The 23,911-nt window shown below is 46.6% G+C and overlaps 1 protein-coding gene across 4 annotated transcripts in view; it reads right to left on the reverse strand.

The window, feature by feature from the left end:
• Positions 1-1,176: 1,176 nt before the first annotated feature.
• LOC146813541 (uncharacterized) overlaps positions 1,177-23,911 on the reverse strand; it is a 90,531-nt gene continuing 67,796 nt past the window's right edge. For 2 of the 4 annotated variants that reach the window (XM_085620324.1, XM_085620322.1), the window contains one exon: positions 1,177-2,787. In XM_085620324.1, the coding sequence (XP_085476450.1) occupies positions 2,081-2,787 (707 nt within the window). In that variant the 3' untranslated portion in view covers positions 1,177-2,080. The remainder of the gene's footprint in view (positions 2,788-23,911) is intronic. The other 2 variants (XM_085620325.1, XM_085620323.1) reach the window with 1 other exon arrangement.

Here is a 23,911-nt window from a genome sequence, read left to right on the forward strand (position 1 = left end):
GTCACCTCGAGTGCTTCGTACGATAGGTGCAGGAAGATAGTTAAACCTCAGACAATATGGATCCACTCAGTGTTTTTGTTATGTTCCAATACAACATCAACCCTTGTTACGTATTTCTATTATTCCCTGAAATAGCCCTAAACGCGACCAGATACAGGTCACACCAGCATGGACCTGTGCGCTGTGGGAAGAGATGTAGCAGGTCCAGAGCCCAGGATGTGTTTTGTGGCTGGTCCCTTCTGGAGAATATTTAAACAAAAGCCAGGTGATGGGTGTGACTCAATGTCAATCTTCTCTCTTATCTTAGCTTTTGCAGATGAAATAATCTTTGAGGGTATTTTCTGATTGCAGGTTTATTTACACCACAGACCCTCCAGGAGTCCCAGGAAGTGCTTCTCAGCTGTCCTGCAAGTGAGAGGGCATTGCCATTTCTGCCAACCTGCTCAGGCACAATTTTGGTGAGCATAATTGCATGTTTAGCTTTTTTTTCCTGATAGTTTAATGTATTTGCCTTCTTATCTATGGAATCACCTTTGTACTCCTTTGTAAGAACATTTATCCACTATCCCTTCACTCCTTCTTCTGTCGAGCAGTGTTTGCGCGTCCTGCCTTCTTATATAGTTTCTTTCTAAGAACATTCAACACTTTTTTTTCCAAGGGAAGATCTCAGACTCTCTTTACTCAACCAGTTGGAAAGGAACTGAGAGGTGAACTCTAACCTCACAATGTCAAGTGAGCATTCAACAATCCCACATGTCACTAAATGCCAAGACACAGTAACATGTGCCTGGGACGATGGGCCCTCTTTAATCTAAGATGGGGAAAAAAGAGTATCAACATGTCCTTTACTCCCATTCGGTCACTCCAAATTACAATCTTTCAGGCCATTCAATACTACACCAATCACCATACTTAGCATTTCATTGTTCAGCAGGTCAGGCACTGTATTTTGAGGGATACACTCGCTGTGTGCTTCACTCGATGTTTCCAGACAGCAAAGCACAAAGTTCAAAGCGCATAGAGTGACTGAATGATGCTAATTTTACACCTCCAAATCCAAGCCATGCGCTGCCATACCATGCCAAAAACATTACCAGCTACCAAACATCAAGAACAACCTGTAATCTGATGTGTACACCAAGCCACCCATGTCACAAGAGGCATCCAACGCTGTGATCACTTGAAGTATTAACTTTACTTTGACAGTGTTACAGGACTCCAGCTTTCTGAAACATCACACGTGTGGTGTCAGCCTCTTGCCAACGAGAAAGGACATTAAATATAATTGATTAGGGCAGTAGGAAAAAACTGAAGTTTGATTAAGGATACCTGTGTTTTCATTGTGGGATTGTCTGTCAGACATGCAATTATAAGGAAGCCTCACTCACACATAGTACCTTCTGAATGGGGATGTAAGTAAAGATGTGGAGAGGGCTTCTGTTTGGACACGTTTTGATAAATAAAACATTTACATATTCTTTTTAGAGAAATATTTACATCAAGTACAAGATAATATACCCCTTCTCCGTGTTTCAGTCAGACAGCACTTTACACAAGTCATAATATTAAAGAGCCTAAGTAGAGTCAAGGCATGGGATAAGGTACTCATATTAGGTTTTCAATTTCACTTCAAGTTCTTGTTTGAGGCCTACTTTCAGGTTATTGTATGTCTGTAAAGACCATGATTATTTCCTGAAAATAGTCTTAAGGCAGTGATATGTGACCATTCCGGTTTTTCTGGTAAAAAACCTTTTCACATTATTTTAATTGATATTGTCAGCTACTGTATTCACTTCTTGACATGTGCTCTCTGCAGTATTAGTGACTCGAGGATGGCCTCTTTCTCATCTCCACAAGGAGAACGCCTTGGGGGTAGCTTCTTTTGCATCGTCACAGGGATGGTGCCTTCACACTGGCACCTTTCATCTTCAGAGGGGTGGTGCCTTCAGGCTGGCACCTTTCATCTTCAGAGGCGTGGTGCCTTCAGGCTGGCACCTTTCATCTTCAGAGGCGTGGTGCCTTCAGGCTGGCACCTTGCATCTTCAGAGGGATGGGGCCTTCAGGCTGGCATCTTCCATCTTCAGAGGGGTGGTCCACTGAGACAGGTTTCTTTGGTCTCTTCTGGGGAATGGCATCTTAAAGTAGCCTTTTTTGGACTCTTGACATAGATGGAGCCTTGAGGTTGACGTTTTTGGGACGCCACCATGTGCATTATCCGGTGCCTATTGAGGTTTCCTTTCATACTGAACCGTTTCTTGCAATCGGTACACTGGTACGGTCTCTCACCCGTGTGAGTTCTTTGGTGTTGTGTAAGATGGTGCCGCCGGCTGAAGCTGTTACCACAAACTGTACAAATGAAAGGCCTCTCTAACAAAGCTGCCCTCTCATGCCTGGTAAGTTTCCATCTTGTTTTAAAAGATGACTCCTGTTCAGGGAATATGTGTGGCGCAACACTGATCTGTGCGTTTGGGTGCACTGCGAGAAGGTTTGCGTTCCACATACTGCTTTCAAAATCCTTGTTTTTATCGGATCTTTGAATGTTGGAAGTCCCGGGCTCGATTTTGCAATGTTCTGGAAGCACATAAACACTGTCACATTGAGTCATTGCCTCTGCTCTCGGTTCTTCATTACCTTCTGACCACAAATAACCTCTGGCGTGTGTTCCTTCCTCTGTGTTCTTTACATCCTTCACTCTGGCTCTTCCCTGCACCTCTCTGTGGGCTGGTTTCTCAGAGCCTCCAACCGAGTAGTTGGCTTTCATTTTCACGTTCCTGCTTTCTTCAGCTGCTGGATGAAAAAAGAAGATGGAAGCATTAAGGTTTCACATAAGGAAGGGATGGCTCACAGATTATGATATGATGCTTGTGAAAGAAAATTAAGATCAAGCCAATAGGGAGAACAAAGCCTGTTCTTTGGTAAGCTTTCATAGATCCATTCAGGTTTTTTGTACATGTTTTCAGTAGATAGGTGAATTTTACAGTTTTATTTAGTTGAGATTAACTTGCTAATATTGAAATAACAAGGTTACTCTTTTAACTAAAGTACTATCTCACTGAGAAGTGTTGTAGAAGAAAGGACGTGACCAATTCATGGCCATCGGTTTTACCCCTGCAAGAAAGCATCTCATTCTAGACATCAGACAATAACCACAGGAAAAGTCGGGTAGCAAGGATGATAGTAGGAAGTGCTACTGAATATTTATTTCAGGATTTTGTTAACTAGTAACTGTTCAATCCTCTTTGGAAATGCATATGTGTGAGATAAGTGGCCAATTTAGTCTCTTTGGGATTAGCACAGAGGTAATATGGGGATGCCTGTATGTTTATGAATTATCGCCTCAACTTAAAGGTAGCCTTTCATCTCCGATATAAAATCCGCTGATCTTGTTATCAGCCTCAAGAGAACAGTTTCACATAGTGAGTGTTGCTAATAGGGATAGTTCCTTAGTAGGTTATCATATAACCTATGATCATATAAATCAGATCATATGATATGGATTTATTGAAGAAGATAGCCGGTTATAAGGTAAAGTATTTGCCCCACCAGGAGCAGCATTCTACTGCTCAGCCCGATCCCTCCAACTCACACTCTCCCAGGCCAGGCACTCCTCAACATTCCATTCCATCACACACACTGGCTGAGCAGCAGGCAACAGGGAAACTAGAAAAAGAATGCATTGCACTTAGATCAGCACATATACGTACTGGTATCTTTCATAGATTCACATGCTTGGATCATTCCCCGTTGTCGAGCAATCACTTTAATAGCCTATATATGTCGGTTTGTTTTAAAAAAAAAAAGGATCAAACGTTAGCTAATGATGCGACAGCACCATCTAGAACATTCCCAAAAGAGGCTAAATCGTCAGATTTTCAAACACAAGTGGGAATAAAATAATCCTGAGCTATAAGGGGATCTTCTCAAGTGAGGGGGGGGGGGTCGCATGTGAATCTATGAAAGATACCAATACTGGAGAACTATAGTTACAGGGAAGTAACTTATTTCCTTCTCCAGTATTGGATCTTTCATAGATTCATTTGCTTGAATCAGAATAGCCAGCAGTCACTGTATTTGTATACCTAGCACAAATAGTGGCGAGTGGGTAAAAATATATATACATAACATATTAAATGCAATGTTTTAAAAATACGACTGTCCCCTGTTTGTATGCAGTCGGTTTGTATGTGTTGACTGTCGCGTTTGTATGCACTATCAGTGAGAACATCCAAATAAAATACTTAATCCATGCTTGTGGTAAAGCTTGATTCCTGTCATGGTGGGGAGAAGAAACTGGAGTAGCAGCATTCTATCACTATATATATATTAATAAGTGCAAACACACAATATATATATATATATATATATATATATATATATATATACACACACACACACACACACACACAAACACACACAGCCATATATATCATATATATAAATTTGTATAAATACATAAGCAAATACATAGAACCAAAAAGGCTCCCCTTATTGAGGTAAGTGCCGTAATCAAACCTGTCCAACCGCTGTATCACTGCACTGTGCCAATTCCAGGCAATAATGCTGCATGAATATATGCACACTCTTCCAAGTTACAGCTGGACGTGATTCTTGCAGAGACACTCCTGCAAACAAAGAAGTTGTGGTGGAAACTGCCCTGGTTGAATGTGCCCTGGTTTTCGCTATGAGTGGCAGGACTCGATTGCAGCTGAAATCCATCCGGCGATGGTTGCTTTTGTGACTGGAGCATTCTTTTAAGTGTTCATATGAGACCAACAGTTGCTCAGTTGTCCTGAGTTGTTAAGTGCAATGTAAGTAGAATTTTTGATATCTTTTGTTAACTAGCACATGACTAGACTGTCATCTGGTGATGTTGGATTCGGGAAAAAAGCTCGAAATACGATAGGTTCCTTGAGGTGATCCGAGGGAACCTTGGAAATGAATTTTGGATTGGTTCTGAGAAGTACCAAATTGCCTGTGAGGCGCAGGAATGATTCTTGAGTTGAGTAAGTCTGTATCTCCCTTACCGTCCTGGTTGAAGTATGCCCTAGTGCCTTCACTTGTGGTTGTGCTGTTCATGGCGGGACTACGTGTCCCCTGCTCCTGAAGGCGGCTGGAGGAGGAGCCTACAGTCCCTACCGCCCAAAACCAGATTAGCACTATAAAGCGCCTTCACTGCTCTTGCAGCGCCCGTCACAGTCCAGAGGATGCTGGGATGGGCCACCCTTCGAACATCTTGCTTTAAGGTACAGAATATTATGGTGCTGTGTTCTCCTTTACCTTGTTTGGTCCTCCATGTGTTATAACAGACTGAGTGCAGGCAGGGAAGCATTTTCTTTGTCTTTATCTCCTGCTTATACTTACAAGACTCTGTGATGGGATAGAGAAAGGCCTCGGCGGTGATAACTGGGCCCCTCACTGTATAAAAAGGCATTAGTTCAGTAGGAGGGGATTGTCTTATGGATAGAATTGATGGCCTTTAAGAGGAATAGAGGAAATAATACATTAATTCAATGATTTGAATACAGCTGCTCCATCCAGCTCACAGCAGTTCTCTACAAAGAAAACAAGCATTGGCATAGCCAATAGGTCTCGCCTTTGGGACCTTATAAGTGTTTAGCCATGCAACACATTATCAGAATAGCCAATGTGTCACAAAAACCAAAATAATTATATGAAAACGGTCTGATAATTATCAACTAACTTCTAGAGTGTAGGCTGAAAGGACGCTTCAGGTTGTCAAACCATACGATCATGAGGGTTAAGACTCGCTGGAGGAGAAAGGGGATGGGGAGCTCTGATATGGATGGAGGTGGATGACTTCCAGTATGTAGTGGTGAATAAGCCAGAAAGCGGAAAGGAATATATGATATATTTGACTGCGTTGATTCATACAAGTCTTCATTATTAACACAACCAGAGCATTCGTAATGAGAAACGCTACAAGGTGGATATTGGCACACTGGCAAATGACAATGCTGTTTATTTATGTGTTGGTTTTTAAAACATAAATAAAAGGAATTGTCACTTACAATGCAAATAGCTTAAACTCTCGCAAATGCGAGACCTATTGCATTGCAAATGCTTGTTTCTATTGACTTGATACGAATTGTATGTAATGGAATGTGGACTATAGGCCCCATTACAGCTGGACTCTGACAGATTTCACTACAGATATTGCTCAATTGAAGTATTGTATTCACTATGCAAGCATTGATTTGTTGTTTAATTTCTAACTTTTCAAAAAGTATTTTCCATTATACGTGTGAATTGAAATATACACATCTGTTATGTTTGCGACAATAGAATCCATTGAACGGATAGAATTCTAGTGATTGGGGACAGTTGGCTGTTCCTGCAAGAGAACAATGAGAGCACGTGGGTGCGGAGTTGTGTTGTGTGATGATTACTTGGAAGAAACACACACAGCCATTTCGTGCTTCTCAGTAAGGCCCAGACAGGCGGGCTGCACCAGGACACGGGCGCGCGCTCTGAGTATTGTGACCGAGAACAAATCGGGGACTCTGTACTCGGAAGTGTGTGGCGGACCAGCTAAAAGGAAATGCTGTGCACATAATCTGCTCTAACCTTCCTCTGGGCACGGTCACATCCCATTAATAGCTTTACTCTAAGGTAAAGCAAGGAGAGCGTGTTTTGTTTGGAAAGTCTTCTGCAGTGGGGCGCCTCTTAAGTAAAAGGCTGAACACAATAAAAGCCTGGTGGCCAATTAGTGGAAACCAGGAAACAAGAGCGTGTGACAACTTGTGCTGAGCCCGTGACTCACATGACATCATCAAAGGAAAACAACACGTTTTGGTCATGTGGAAATCCAAGATGAGCTAGACACCGAAAGAACGTCTGTCTTTATAAATGTAGAAAACAACAATAGTGGAATAGCAGACACGAAGAACAGTGAGTGCTAGCAGATGCCACTTTTGTCTGAATGTAGAAAGAGGATGTAAAATGGCAGAAGGAATAAGTATCGCAATGCACGGTGTGGCACTGTTTAAAGCGCAACATTGCATTTGTAGTGAGAGCAGGGGGTGGAGGAGCATGGAAATGAAAGTGATTAGCGCGCTGTAAGGGTGCCCACGAGCGATGCGCTTAATGAGCCATGACGGAAAGCCAGATGACGCCTGTGCGCGTAACCGCACGCGTAACCGCAAGCTTTAGGCCACAAGCAAAAGCATGTGGTCGGATTTTTGAAGCCCACTTACTAAATATCTTGCCAGACCAGCGCATGCGCTGGCTCAGGCGAGACCTAAAAATGTCTAAGAAGAGAGTCCCAGACATGTTCACTAAGAAAAAGACTTTGATTTTATCTCCTAGCTAATCTTCTTCAAGCCAAACCCTGATTATTGGAACTGCTGGTTAGAAAGAATAAAGTGACGTTAGTAGATCTGGACGCTTTATGTGAAAATAGGTTAGCCATTCTTTGTTCACAGGATAATGGTACGCTTAGTGAAGGGAAAGATATTATTGATGACCAGGCTAGTGGGTCTATAGAGATAGCAAAACAAATGGAGTTGATCGAGGAATTAACGGGTGGGGTTCGGCAATCAATTAGAAGATCCCTTGAAGGGAAAATCAATGAAGTCAAGCTAGGGAAGGGGAGAGGTGGTGGGGGTGACATTCTATACATAATGCCCCTCCTCTAGTGCAGGTGCACAAATCCCCGTATTCCCAAGAGGCTGTTCGGCCTTGCCCAACGGAGGGTAGAAAAGAGTTAGAAAGGGAGGGATCAAACAAAGATGGGAGGGGCAATCTCAAACCCCCAGGGCATCCCATAGTATTAGATTTTCCGCCTGAAGCACGCCCATAAGTGGCACTAATAACTAATGTACCAGGCCTGTCTGCAAATACTACTGAGTCATCCACACAGACCCAGCTGAATAATAAAACACTTCACTGGCTAAGTTTGCATACTAACTTCTCGCACTCCATGGCATCTAGCATGTTGATGTATATGCTTCCCTGAAGTGTTTCCCAGGAAACTGTGTGGTTGTAAATTTTAATACTGTTTCCATCGTCCAACAATTATTGTTAAATTATCACGCAGTTGGTAACACGCAATCTGGCACAGTTCTCCGCCCGCTGATCTTCTTTTATCCATCCCTGAACACCCAAATTGCTCCTCCATTTCCAGATGAGGAGAAGTGTACACTTTAGGAACCTCAATAGAGAGAACAGCAAAAGGGATTTACCGCTGCAATGTAATGACCACTCTCTCTTGACTGAGATTGACTGACTCAGTAAAAATGGCCCCTTGAATTCTAAGGTTTCTTTGTCCCCTAGGCAGTCTGTTAGGCAACTAAGCCCAATGACTCTTAACACATATTAATTCTGGTAAATTTTATAACAGTCCACATGATAGACTGCTGGAGTCATTCACCACTGACACAGATAGCTGCGTTTCTCTGCCTGGAGATACAATTCTGGTGGGGGAGTGTGACTGTGAGGAACCTAGAGAACCTTCACTGGTTCCATCCTCTAGAAGCCCGCAAATCGAGGCCAGTTCCGTAGTGAATCCCTCAACCTGGTTGGTCTCTTAAGTTTGAATATTGCGGGTATTAGATCACACATAATCTAACATGGGGGAAATTCACAGACAAACACCAGTTTTGTCTCTTCCAAGAGACATGGGTTATAAACCCAATTCACAGGTGTGGCTATAAGAGCTACTGGGATCCAGCCAGTGGATCGATGGCCGGTCGGCCATCGGGTGGCCTCCTTGCATGGGCGAGTGTATCATCTCCTGTCCTTGGAATGCGGAGATAGCCAAGGGCTAGTTTTTTCCCCTTGTAAAGGTGCTCCAATAGTGCTAATTAACTGCACATATAACAGAAGCACAGGGAAGAATTGTGAGTCTCCAATTTTGCATGCACTCAATAATATCCTGGCGGGTCTCCAAGGCTCTCACTGTACAACTGCTATCGGTGATTTCAACCTTGCCTTCGAGCCCAATGCAATAGTGTAGGATCTATCCTATGAGGAGGATCCATTCTGGAGTTTTCTGGAGCTGCAAAATCTGTTTCTAGGGCTGCCCTACAGGTGCTGGATATCCCTTCGGCCTACAGGCCTGCAAGGGTCGCTTGAACTCCGATACACCTTTTCCTACATTCGGGCGTGGGTCGTATATAGGCTATATTGATTATGTGTTAGTGGATGTTAGATTAGGGGAACAAATGGTGGATATGGTGGTGATTACAAGGAATGAGAGTGATCATGAACCTTTAACACTTCACGCCCACAGCCTTTTAATACTTACCCCCGCTCCACCCTCTGAAAGATATGACCAACAGCTGAAGGCTACCAACAACTGCAGGAATGTAAAATGGAAGGCTATTAATCGCTCTCCTGATGTTGCCTGAACTATATTCGACCTTAGCGAAACATATGGAGTTCATGTACGAAAACTTGAGGGGGGTGGGGGAGGAGGGGGCAGTGAAATGATCATCATGGAACATGCTAAACATATTAATTGACTTGGGGACATTTTCGTATTTAAAATCACAAGCTCAAGAAATAAGAATAAAATCACTGGATGGTTAAATGATTCCAGCAGGAAAGCCAAAGATAGTTTATTTAACCCCTTCAGTGCCCGCCCCTTTCCCCGCCCTGTGCCGGCCGTTGCATTAGCGGGCGGGGTCTATGACGAGCTGGACTCGTCATGGGCACAGCGCAACCGCGGCCCATGACGAGTCCAGCTCGTCATGGGCACTGAAGGGGTTAAAGCTATCAAAAACAGAAACTGCAGAGAGATTAGGGCAACAAGGGCTGCATATAGGCGGGAGATACAAGATGCAAAAGCAGGCTGGGACAGTAAACTCCGGGCAACGCTGCGGGAAGCGTCACAGAATAATGACCAGGCAAGCTTTGGGCGCCTCCTGACCAGCGGCAGCAGGAGTGTCCGCGTTGCTGCGGGGCCTCCATACGTCCCTGTGATTGGATTGCTCGCTCTAGCAGCCTTTATTCATGCCTGTGCGATACTGACCAACAATCGGTAGTATCTGCCCCTCTCTCTCCTTGTGATGACCCTTTGCTCCCTTAGAGTTCTCTCTTAAAGAAACCACTTTGGCAGTTAGTGTACTTAAGCTGGGGAAGCCACCCGGCCTATACAAGATTCCTGGTGACCTTTACAAATATAGTAATATGGTTTGGGTTCCATACATCAATACAATTACCAATATAATTGCAGCTGGTGCACTGATTCAATCTACCTGGAAGTGGGCCGAGATCGTTCCAGTTTTCAAAAAGGGAAACCCGGGTGATCCATCCAACTATCGCCTTATCAGCCTCTCGAGTAATCTCCAGAAAGTCTTTTGCAAGTAAATCCTGAATCGTTTAGTGGAGTGGATTGAGGATAACCACGTAATCTCCATCCTTCAAGCAGGGTTTAGGCTCTTGACCAGCTCCATCAATGAAGTTTTCCGCTTTTTGCAAATAAAATGGAAAACAATTGACACAGGTTGTGATGATCTTTTTGTGACCTTTGTAGACCTCTGTGCTGCCTTTGGCTTAGTTCCAAGGGACACGTTATGGGCTACCCTTCAGGGGATAGGGATTCCGTGTAATCTGTTGAGAATTTTAATTCCTCTCCACAAAGGTATTGTGCAGAGGGGGCAGGACTACAAGCCCCAGCAGTCTCTGCGGCTGTTGCCGCCAGCGTACCCACCCAGCCTGTGACCAGAGGTGCATAAGTTCAGCAGTTGGGCCCCCCAGCGCGGGAGCCTGGTATTGTGCAGAGGGGTCAGGACTAAACGCCCTGGCTGTCTCTGCGGGATACTAAACTCTCTGTGCCCAGTCCGGGGCACAAGAATGACTTGTGCCCGATCGCTCCTGATCTTCTTAATCACTCTGGTCAGAAGTGGTATGGGCAGAAAGGCATATAGGAGGCCAGAACTCTACTCGTAACACCTTAGAAACTCCAACGCGCGAAACAGCTGACATTGCGCATTCTCTTCGGAGGCAAACAGATCTAACCAAGGCTCTCCCCACAATTGAAAGAGACCTTGGCCCACCTCTGGATGGAGACGCCATTCGTGATCCGCAAGGCACCTTCGGCTGAGCTCGTCTGCCCTAGCGTTCAGAGAACCAGCCAGGTGTTGAACCACCAGGGAAATTCCCTGATGTTCCAGCCAAGTCAGAGCCGCAGGGCCTCTTAACAGAGGGTCCACGACCCCACGTCGCCCTGTTTGTTGCAGTACCACATGGCGGTAGTGTTGTCTGTGAACACTTGAACAAGCCTTCCCTTTATGGATGGCAAAAAGGGTTTAGTGCCAGTTGGATCACCCGAAGCTCCAGCAGATTGATATGGAGCTTGGTTTCCACCAGACACCAGAGTCCTCTGATCTCCACCTCCCCTAGATGGCCATCTCAGCCCAGAAGAGATGCGTCCATCACTACTATGAGATCTGGGTGGGGAAGGGAGAGGGATCTGCTGTTAAACCACTCGCGGTCCGTCAGCCAACACTGAAGATCTTTCGCAGTTCCCTCTGAAATCTGGACCAGGTCGGCAAGATTTCCTCGATGCTGTGCCCATTGAAACTTCAAGTCCCACTGCAAAGCCCACATGTGCCACCTTGCATGGATCACTAGCAGGATGCAGGAGGCCATGAGGCTGTTGGGTGAGTCTCAACGGTATCCAGGATAGAGGCTGAAACATCAGTATCATAGCCTGAATATCCTGGACTCGCCGATCGGGAGGATAGGCCAGAAACTGCACCGTGTCCAGAAGCGCCCCAATAAAAAGAAGCGAATGAGAGGGAGTCAGGTGTGACTTCAGCACGTTGATAGCGAACCACAGTGAAAGAAAAAGGTTTGCCGTCGTCTGGTGGTGGGAGATGACTGCTTGGGGCGTACCCGCCATCAACAACCAGTTGTCGAGATAGGGGAAAACTGGGACCCCAAATCCCCGCAGATGAGCTGTGACCACTGCCATAAATTTCGTGAATACCGAAGGGGCACTGGTGAGGCCGAGGGGAAGCACTGTGAACTGAAAGTGCTCGTGGCCCACCGTAAACCGCAGGTAGCGATGGTGGGTAGGCAGAATGGGGACATGAAAGTAGGCATCTTGCAAATCCAGCGCTACTGTGAGAAGTTGGCCTGATATATGATGTCACTAGTTCTAGTGTACACCCTGTATCAGTCCAAACAACCCTTATGGTGATTGGTTGTAAAGTCAACCTTATAGACCAGCTATCCTAGTGGTAGCATGGACAAGAGCAGTCTTAGGCTGAACTCCGTATGGCATGTGAAGCCAGCTGTTATACCATTATAATCCCTTGAATACCAAATGAAAGGACACCACACCAGATATATATAAAATTAGAATGTATTTATTCTAACATATACCCTGAGCACTCTTTATGAGTTCAGAGGTCAAAGCACAACAATTTCTTAAGTAGCATACATTAAGTTACACAGGAAAAATACAGTTAGGCCCAGGGGCCACGCAAACCATATACTAAGAAAGTGGTGTAAGTACCACGTCACGAACAGGGAGTAGGCCTAGGGCCTAGGGAATCGCTGGGGCTACACTACCCTACCAATAGTTAGGAAGTGGGAGGCCCACGGGAAGCGTGTGCAGTGTGGAAACACACATGCGGGTTACATTAAAGTCAATGGGAATGTAGCAATTAGAAATAGGAAGAATAAGGACACTTCCGAAGTAGCTAGGAGGGAGCAACTAGAGACTTAGACACTTGGATAGTCAATATCCACTGGAGCACCGGAGTACTCGCGTTACCTCACCCAAAGGAGACGGGTGCATAGGTGTGAAGATGTGTCAGGTGTCGTCGCTGGATCCTATGGATGCCTGAAGAACAGATGCTGGCAGGCGGCCAGGAGGAAGATGTCCGGTGGATCCAAGGGTGGATCTTGAAGGAAGAACACCTGCAAGCAGAGGGGACAAAGTCTGGGTCACTAGCCAGTGACCGTAAGGAACCAGGCGATGTCGTGCAGCACACCGGGGATGTCTTGAAGCTTGTCTCTGCAGCTGCGTGGACCAGAAGGCGTCGAGGACAACCAGAACCAGGGTACGAGCTGTCCCACGAAGGATCTTGCTGCTGGCGGAGTCGACGTCCCGATTGGAGTCAACAAGCCTTGGCAAAGGCAACCCACGCGGAAAGGGAAATTCGCTTCAGGTGCAGACCAGGAAGGTCTGAGGTGCTTCTCTTTCACAGGGAAGCAAGGGCCAGTCTGGAGGAGCCAAACCAGCGGTGAAAAGTCAAGGGTTCGTCGTCACTGAGGCTACTAGCCAGCGGGCAAGCAACCGGACAGACGCGTCGAGCAGGAAAATGCAGAAGGGCCCCAAGCAAAACTCGTGGAGTGTGGAGGGCTGATCTTCGGTGCAGATGGTGCTCGGGGTTGGGGCTTCTCAATCCCCAGAGCACAACTTCGAGGATGCCTCAGAAGCTGCGCTGGAAGCTACTCGCCAATTTTCCCAGGTGGACCCACGTCTCTCGTCGCCTCCACGGATCTCAGCTTGGCTGTGGAGGTGGATCAGGGTCAGAGAAGTCTGGAGGTCAAGGCGCTGGCCGGGCTCTGCAGTCGGTTCCTCGTAGAACTTGGGCAAAGCAAACGACAGGTCGCTTGTTGGTGCCTGTTTGCACAGGGTGGCCACTCCTTGGCCACAAGGGAGATTCTTCAGTCTTCTTGTTGAATGTCAAAGGTCCAGAGTTTCGTGTCTAGTTTCAATTCAGGATAATCCAAAGTCCTAGGGACTCAGCTCCCACTCTTATACTAATCTGGGGGGCTGGGTTACCTGCTAGGTCCCTCCTATGGGTGGGACCAGGGAGGGGGGTAGTTACACCCCCTTCCCTTTGTCCAGTTTCGCGCCAGGACTGGGGCTGGAGTGCCCCAGCACCGGTTTGAACCGGACTATGCATGGGACACCTTGTGTGCTCCAGGCAGTTTCTCGTTTCTTTCATCCCTCCCTGCCCCAATACACTAAGGCCTGTCTGGGGTGGTGCTAGCACCTCCCAAGGCAGGAAACCTATTGTCCAAGCCTCCCTCGCTGGAAGGACTCCCAGCAGCAGGAGGTCAGACTCGTGTCTGTGGCAGCAGCATCCATTTTGTGATGCTGGGGCTCTGGTTAACTTTAACCGGGTAGTAGGTCTTCAACATGTCTTCTCCCTCTAGAAGGGGGGAATACTATCCTCATCGCCAGAAATGGGGTGGGGGTAGTATTCCAAAGTGTTAGACACCTTACACGACATGTTTTGATAAAGCCAAACCATAGTTACCATAACCGCGAGGATTATAAGGCACTTTAAGAGTATATGGTAGGCGATATCATAGAACAGCTATAAGGACATGGTTCCGAAAGCTGCAGACAGGCTCAGCTCATGCTAGAGCACCATCTCACATGTTACCAAGCACTCTGCCTCCAGGATTGTTAAGGCCTGCCATAGGAGTGGCTGAAAGGTTACCCATGTGTCTATATATAAGGTAGGTATAGGAATACTATACCTAAGCAAGGGGTGATTACACGACCTTGCCCCAGCTGAGTGATCCGCCAGTTGTGTCATGATGGGAGGCCAGCCAGGGGTGGCATAATACATGATGCAGCCCCTGGTAGGCCTAGGGTACACCCATGCCCTGGGTACCTAAGGCACACTGTACAGGGCCCTATAAGGTGATCCCTATCAATTGGGTTATGTACCTAAAGTACATAGTATGAATTTAGAGAGAGAACAGCTGGGCTGTGGGTCTGATTAGCAGGCCCACAGCCACATCTAAGTCGAAAACCAGTGAAGCAAAAGCAAAAAGTGGGGGTGACCATAGGAAGCAGACCCTACTCTCCTACAGCTACCATCCAGTCTCCTGGGTCCAGGGCAGACAGGACCTGAGCAAGGGTGAGCATTTTGAATTTCTCCTTCTTGAGGAAGAAATTGAGGGTTCTGAGATCTAGGATAGGACGAAGGTCTCCGTCCTTCTTGGGGATCAGGAAGTAGCGGGAGTAGCAACCACTGCCTACTTCGGGCCAGGGAACCCTCTCTATAGCTCCCTTGGCCAAGAGAGCATTGACTTTCTTGCGTACTAAGGCAAGGTGATCCTCCGTCAGCCGATCATATGTTGGATGCGTATAATGAGGGGTAGTCTAGAAAGGGAGGGAGTAGCCCCTCCGGACTATTTGCAGCATCCACCTGTCCGAAGTGATGGTTTGCCAGTGGTGGAAGTGATGGCGTATTCTGCCACCAACTGGCAGAGAGTGTTCCTGGAGGATCGAACTAGGAAGGTTTTGCGGTGGAGGATGGGATGGTGGCTTGGCTCAATTTCTGGTTCCCAGACCCACGAGGCCGGGGTGAGCCGCTTCCACGGCCCGCGGAGGTTGCTGAACTTGCGGGCCCTCTGGCCAGAAAAGGGTTGGTACAGCTGGTAGCCCCTTCCGTAGCCACGAAAGGAGCGAAAGCTGGATGAAGCCCTGGGGGCAGTAATGAGGCCCAAGGACTTGGCCATGGCCCGCAAGTCCTTGAAGCGCTTGAGGACAGTATCTGCCTTGTCTCCGAAGAGACGGGAGCCATCAAAAGGCATGTCCATGAGTTAGTCTTGGACATCCCACGAAAAACCAGATGTTCTCAGCCAGGCGTGGCAACGAACTGGCACTGTCATGGAAGTCGCTCTACCTAGTGAGTCTGTAGTGTCCAAACCACATCGGATGGCGAACTTAGCTGCGTTGCTCCCATCGGATATAGCTTGGGAGAGTAGAGCCCGGTCCTCCACCGACACTCTGGGCAGCACCTGCGCAACCGTATCCCATATAGAATGGGAATAACGGCCCATGAAGCATGCGGTGTTCACCCACTGCAGCACTAGGCTGGTGGAAGAGAAAATCTTCTTCCCGAAGTTTTCCAGCCTCTTGATTCCCTGTCTGGGGATGCAGAAAGGAATGCGCCTCAGGATGTGGAAGCTTGGACTACTAAGCTTTGGGGGGTGGGGTGGGTGGTGAGGAAAAGTGGTTCCCCCAGGGCGATGGCAGCGGGCGATCGTCCTTTTCACAGGAGCCCCTGTGCTGGGTTTGGACCATGTCCCCATTGAAAGGCAGTAGGGGTTCCGAGCAAGAAAACCCAGGCTGCAGGACCTCTGTCAAGACATTAGTCTTGACTGCCACTGTAGGAAGCTGTAGTTCAAGGACCTCCGCAGCTCTACGCACCACCTTGGCAAAAGTTGCTCCCTCCTCCGTAGCCAGGGTAGGAGGGGAAAGCATGCCAGAATCTGGGGAGGTGTCCAGACCACTGGCGTCACCCGATTCCCCATACCAGTCCAGGTCTTGCTGAGGTGGACTTTCTAAGGGTGCTGGCTCCGCCTCCCAACCCTCTTCCTCCATTTCTACCCCTTCAAAATATGACAGAAAAAATGGCATGGAACTGTACGGCTCCGTCTGCACTGGGAATGAGGATCGGGGAGGTGCCGCTGCCTGGCGCCGCCGCCGAGGGCCTCGGCGCCTGACGCTACGCCGGGGAAGGTCGCTGTGGAGGTGCAACTGCCATTGGTCCGGATCTGGGAATGGATCCGCTTGGAGACCGTGGACGGAGCCGCCGGCAAGGGAACCATGGGGGCCCCCCCATCATATCAGCCTGTGGAGCGTGAAGGAGAGCAGGCAGGGTCAGGCCGCCCAACTATGACACACATGGCGTCATAAAATTCGTTGAGTTGGGCAAGGGTCACACCCGGCCCTGGAAAGGGAGGGAAACGCAGAGCCGACCCAGACACCTGCTCTGCGGAGCGGCCTTGAGTGCCCTGAGGTTCCTCCGCCACGTCACGAGATGGGCAGGGCTATTGTGCTTTTTGTGGTGCCTCTTAGTGAAGTGTATCAAGCATGGAAGTTATGCGGTATTACACTTTATTTAATGTGTTTGTTGCTGTAACCCTTCAATCACCCTGGGAGGATAGGTTTTTATTATATATCGTTGGGAAGCACATTTTCTATTTAGCGAGTACAAAAATGTGTCCCCTTCTCTCGGTTTATTGATATACATGTTTCTTTTATGGCAGGAATGACACATTAAGACCTTATAAGAATACATACAGAACTGTCTTCACTTATCTCAACATACGACTGATCACTAACCTCTTCTTCTATTTGAATAGCCCACTACGGCCATTTCAAGTAAGTTCTCTTCTAACTGCGAGGCCATCCACTTCGTCCTAAAGCTAAACTTACATTTTAATATCTACATTTGCTGTTCACTAATATCCAATACCTGCGGTACCACAAGATAAGACTATACTTCTCCATATGACGTTGCCCAAGATACCTACTTACCGCGCCTACTATTTGGACCTTGATTTCTGTCCACTAATTTTGATGGTTGGTTCCCTAATTTAAGGGGCATTATCGACACTGACTTTTGTTCACATGGACTTATTATACAATATTCACAGTTCATTTGCATGGTCTTTCTTTTATTAACACATAAAGGTTTCCATCATCAGGGCATCATGGTTCATTTGTGTCATCTCCTCTATTCACTGCTATATCTTAACATAGCGTTGCATCACTGGGTTTATTCCCGGGATAGTTGCGTTACTTTAAGAGCACTGGTCGTTTCCTCTCTCCTTGCGATGTTATTTTAAGTATGAGATTCCTTGCTTATTCCTCCCTATTTTCTTTTCTATATCTCAAATCTCGATTCAGTCCCTACTTCTTTTTTCTACTTTATTGTCGCTATACAAACATATAGTCAATGATTCAAGTTTATAAATTGATCTTTTTTTAACTTCTCACAGCCTTGTAAAAGTCAGTGTGTGACGAAACGTGTTGGCTGTATCTGAAGGAAAGAAACGTGTGAATCTTTAAATGTACTGAAGTTAACCAATTGTTGTACAGATAATAAACTATAATTTATGTTGGAAAAATAAGTCCTTAACGTTTGGACCCTATTTCTATGCTCAACTTTTTTGGAGTGCTTGGTTATTTTAAAATAACTGTTTACATTCGGTATCACTAGGATCCGGTGTATTAATCACACCTTGGGCAGTAGGGTGTTTGTAACCTGATAGCACCACATTCCTGTACTACATGAGAATTGTAATTGTACTGTACCCACTAAAATATAGTTCTTCTTTTATGAGGTGCAAATAAGAAAGCCAACAACTATCTCCTTTCTCTTATTAATGTACATCCTGGTTGGCACAATAACAAGCAGAGAAAAACAAATCAAGTGGGTCTCTTCCACTTGGCTCCACCTGTGGCGATGCTATAAGTGGACGGCAGGAACCGTAGGTAATGCTAATGCTGGCGTACATGGGCCCTGAAGGAACGGCCATTTCATTATAAGAGGAACAGTGGTTAGCAGGAAAGGTAAGATCCACCTAACTTAGCCCTCAAGTCCTGCTTGTATCGCCACACTAGCATCTCAGTCCGCTTCTCTAGAAGTGACGAGGAGAAGCAGAGAAGGGTGAGCGCTAAGGCCCGCTGTAGTCTGGCTGGAGTCCCTGCTCCTTGCCATACTCCACAGCTAATACAGACAGGTCAGGGCAAGGAAGAAACTGTGGTAGTATCGTATCGTTTATTGATATTTCGAACCATTGGTTTCATAATCAAAAATAAATTAATTAAAAACAGTTAAAACTAAATGATAAAACAGATAAAAGCAACAATACCTATAATTAAAAGACCCATGTACAGATATCCGCCAAACAATTATAGTCACATAAGAACCGTTCAGTGCCTATCTTTATATGGCTTTCAGTGCTTTACTTCTGATTATCCATGCTGAGTGCAGGAATGTGGAGACCGCTACAACCACAATCAATGTGGTGTCACTTTTGCATATTCTATATGCCTCTCACCTCGTCAATAGAAAGAGGGAGCTGCACATAGGGACAATCCATTTGGACCTTCGCTTCGCATAAAGGGGACAAAAAACAACACATGCTCATCACTTTTGCGAGTAGTTGTGTAGTGTGGGCAGCAGTCAGTCTCCCGATTCACCTTCCTCCAATTCACAGCAAAGGCTGCTACAGGTAAACACCCATACCAAAATAGTAAATATAGGGCCGCGCCCATCATGGGCGTATCAAATCCAGAAACTCCTCAACCTTGCAAACTTATGGAGGAGAAACACACTTTTCAAGCTCCCTACAGAGGACGTGTGATCTCTAAGGCTGCTACAGGTAAACACCCTTGCCTGAATTGTAAATAGAGGGTTCACGCCCATCCTGGGCGTCTAAAATCCAGAAACTCCTCAACCTTACAAACTTATGGAGGAGAAACACACGTCACGCACCCGACAGAGGACGTGTGGTCTATAAGGCTGCTAGCTTTCTCTTCTACCGGCTTTTTCACTGCAATAACATCCCCTCTCTGAATGGTTTGAGGCTCACTCCAAACGTCCCTAGACCCACATCAAGCCAGCTCTTTTTGAGCCCCCTTAACCAACCAACTCTCCCCACTCCACTGGCCGAGATCACGTATCTCAAACCCTCGACTCCAGTACAGTAAAGTTTTTAACACTAGCACTGTTGCTATTTCATGGATTCCTAAATCTAAATGGGGGGACCAATGACGTATCCTTCCCTAGACTCAAGAGTTCTCCGAGGAAGTTATTTCCTGCTGTGGTTAAGGGGCTATTGTTCCAATGGCCTCATTGTTCTGCCCCATAAAGTGCTTACCCCCAAGCTGTTGTTTAGCAATTGTTTGTATGGTACCGGCCTAGTGTTTCACTATTAAGGTGCTTTTTAAAATCTGGGGGTTCTATGGTCTCATCTCGCCTTATAGCCAGGTAGTCAAACTCGTGTACCCTTTCCAATACCTCACAGCCCACCTGGATGACCCCTTTCGCCCTCCCTTTCTTGGAGTAAACCATATATTTGGTCTTAGAGATGTTAATTTCAAGACCAAAATCTCTGCAAAATTGATTGAAATTATCAACCAAATTTTGCAGGCCCCTCCTAGACATGATTATATACCCGGGAATACCATTGTTTAGCATGCATTGTACATACATATGTTTGAATGTCCCTCACCCATTGCTGTTTCCGCCCTAACCTTATGTGAAGAGGTCTGACACTTACAGGAGTCGTGCACGCGTCTTGTATAATTATGTAACGAACAAATGTTTTTGCTTCCCAATACTGAATCCCTCTCACCCAAAATTGTGAAGCGCTCTGATACCCGTAAGGGTCATGTTCGCGCTATACAAAACTTTATAAACAAATAAAATAAAAAAATAAATGAAGGTAGTCAGATGTTGCACGCATTGCCTGGAGGACTTCCCAAAGTTTCTCTTTGGGGTCCAAGTCGAAAGCGGAGCGCAGATCAATAAACGCCACATAAAGGTCGCCATTGGCCAAATCCACCACCTTGGATTTGACCAAAACAAACCGAAAGACCTGATCAACAGCACTGACTTTCTGCCTAAAACCTGCCTGGAGGACTGAAAGGATCTGGTTCTCCTCAAACATATCTAACAACCTCCTCAACACCTGCTTGCTGAATATTTTTGAAGGATGGCCAGCAGACTGATAGGGCGGTAATTGGAGGACACAATAAGGTCTCCCCTTTTTAAAGATTGGAATAATCTCCGGCCCTTTCCAGGAGGGGGGACTTGCTCCCTACACACCGATGGTGTTGGAGACCACATTAATGTAAGGGACCCATACCCTGAGAACGGACTTAAAAACAACAGCTGGGATTTTGCAAGGTCCGGGGCTTTCCAGAGCTTAAATGAGGCCATTGCTCGTTCTGTTTCCTCAAGAGATAACATTACCAGATGCTGTGTCTGATTCATTCTGCTGGGGGCACCCTCACCCTGGCTCTCATCTCCCACATACAATCTCCCAAAGTGTGCAACCCACTTACAGGGAATAATGGACGTTTCTGCAGGATTATCCAGATCTCCTTTGCTCCTGCTAATGAAGAATCAAAACCTTTTCTGGTCATTGTTTACCGCAGAATCCAGTGGATCTGCTCACGTGTCCTCATCCCATTCTGCTTTTGCTGCTCTCAAGATTGCCTGGTAACTCGCCCTACACCCCCTAATGGCTCAGACGTTCCCTCTTTTTATAGCTTGCTAGAGGTCTACCGTGGCCTTTTAACACGGTCATTAAACCATCCTCTTTGTGGTTTGGGACCCCCCCCACCCTCCCCACTTTAATTAGAATCAAATACCAGGAGGTGATCCGCCAGAACCAGGTAATTACTCTCCCAGTTTGCACACATTCTCTCCATATGGGCAGCCAAAATTGAGTACAGGGCCATGACTCGCTCAGGCGAGGAGCTTACTGCTTCCCATCCCATATTACTTCTGCTATTCATGGCTGCAAGCTGCCCATGGCCCTTAACCGTAGCGTCAATGGGCAATGATTGCTCTCTTCTCTCTCCACTACGGCCATGTCATCCAGCGTACATATTCTTACATCTAAACGGATGTAATCGATTGTACTCTGGTAGGCCCCCCTTCTAAAGGTTGGGGTCAGGTGCTTATCTGAGAGAGAGCGGTCATCACATGCCCTGATCCCATGGATAATAGTCAAGTCCACAACCTGGAGCGCTACTCTTGAGAGAGGTCTCCCGTTGGAGAGGCCTCAGTCTGGAATGCCCCACACCATAGTCTCATCTCTAGTCAGATCACTACCCAAACTACTTGGCTAAAATATGAAATTAAAATCCCGCTACAACCACACGGCGGGTACTTGTAGACTCTCCGATTATTCAATCCAGGAGATGTAATACTTGGGATTCTTGTCTATGGCTACTACTCCCATTGTAGATATTAATGAGCATAAGGGAATAGGAGTTGGCCAATGAGAAGAACAGTCCTCGGACATACAAGGAATCCAAATACAGGGGCATAACTGTATAGGCAAGAGTGTCCAGGACCAGCACCATTAATTATAGGATCTACATGGTTCAGAGGGAGTCAATCGACCTCTGCTAATGGGGAAGGAGGATTAGGTGGAACAGAATTTCTACGCGGGCCAGGATCTGCCCCCCCCAGACTCTACGATACTGGCCTATTCTTGGTGGCTGTAAGACTAGACTACTCCTCTTGTTCTAGTGTCTATAGCAGATGCCCAGGAGTTGCAGAACGAGGTTAGATCCTACCTGGCTTGATTGTGTACTGGACATGAATAGACAACAACCAGTCACTGGGTCCCTAAAGGTCACAACAAAAAAATGACCCCTGTAGGACTTGGGTACGGACCTTACCCAGGCGGCTCTCGTGACCGTCAAGATTTGACGTGCATATGCGTAGGAGAAACCGGCATGGGAGCATAGCCAGTGCAACGTTTTGTGTTTGAGCTGGACCAATGATTCCCCTGAACCTTCCGCTAGGCTTGGGACAATATAGCAACATATGGACAGACCTCTGGGGCGTGGGGGGGGACTTCAATGAAACATCCTTCTGCCCCAGTGCTGCAGGGCTTTCTACACAGGCCCCCCCACCCACTCCCCATCCCTCCTCGGCACCCACCGTTTGTACTGCGGGTCATTGCCCTATACCTCCCATCGCAATAAGGGGATGATTGCTACCTTGTGGTCATGTTCTCCACTCAATTTCAGATATGGGCTAATAATAAGGCATGGCGCATGTAAAAGGTAACTGCATCTGGTTCTGCAAACATTATTACCGCTAGCATTGCCGTTTCCACAAGCAAGTAGCACCAGGTGAGACGGGTGGTACATGACAGAGAACCACTGGAGTGGGCACAACTGCGATCATCTCCCGAGTTTGACTGGGACAATATCAGCACTACTGCATGAGTCTAGATGAACCCACCAGTAGTGGAAATACAGGGTCCCAACCATCAACCTCTTGAACACTAGCAAATAACGTAATGTTGTAACCCAATAAAACACCTTCTGTGCACTCGCAATATGTTGTATGAGAATGCATTTGGGATAAGGGTTTCCATAACGCTATCATCAGTTACTGATAATGTAAAGATCTGAGAGATCAATAGAGAATTACCTAAGCCAAATGCTCCAGACCCGAAGGTCTAATTATTTCAATATAGAAGTACAGGTGTGCTCCAAAAACAAAATCCTAATTGAACCTGCCAAAACTGAGGTTGCCGGAGTGAACTGTGAACCTGGTAACTCAGGCCGCCGTCCGCCGTCTCCAGCTCATTCAAAATGCGACGGCCCGCATGCTTTTCCGGTTGCCTCTTCACGCCTCTGTTTCCCCTCTGCTCCATCAACTTCACTGGCTCAAGGTAAACAAACATATTGAATTCAAAGCCCTTTGCGATATGTTTAGAGCTGAGCATGGCTTGGCCCCCTTGTACACACAAAGTCTTGACAAGCCTTACCAACCCACTCGTAAACTGACATCGACCAGCCTTTCTCTTTTCTCCGTTCCTAGAGTGCGGCAGACCCTTAAGGGTGGCTGCTCGTTCTCCTACCTTGGACCTAAATTGTGGAATTCCCTTCCGCTGGAACTCAGGATCTGTCGGTCTCCCTTAGCCTTTCGTAAAAAGCTGAAGACCTTTCTTTATAGTCAGGTTTAATTCTTCTTTGCCCCCCCCCCCCCCCCAACAAACTTTAACCTCGCTTTTAAATAAATAAATAATAATAAAATAAATAATAATATTAATAATAATAATACTACTGATATTTGTAGAGCGCGAACAGCTACCTCACGAGGAGGTGTCCCGGCGCTATGAGAGCAAAAATCAGAGAGGCAGGAGGCACGGGGATAACTGTTCTCAATTTGCTTCTAACGGAAGATTTGTCGGTCGCCTCCCTATGGCTTCCTCTCTTTCCTTCTCTGCTGCCTGACATTTAGGGATTGTTGATGGCCTTCCTGGAAGGCTGTGACCCAAGACCACCTTTTCAGCACTGGCTGTACCATCTCCTAGCAGAGTGCAGTGCCATGCCAGCCAGAGGTCGCCAAGACAAGGGGCACTTCACCGGCGCTCGTAACAAACATTTCAAATCCTCCCCAGCAGATTTGGAGGTATG

Source organism: Triturus cristatus, chromosome 7, assembly GCF_964204655.1.
Source record: "Triturus cristatus chromosome 7, aTriCri1.1, whole genome shotgun sequence".
In the NCBI taxonomy this organism is placed as follows: domain Eukaryota; kingdom Metazoa; phylum Chordata; class Amphibia; order Caudata; family Salamandridae; genus Triturus; species Triturus cristatus.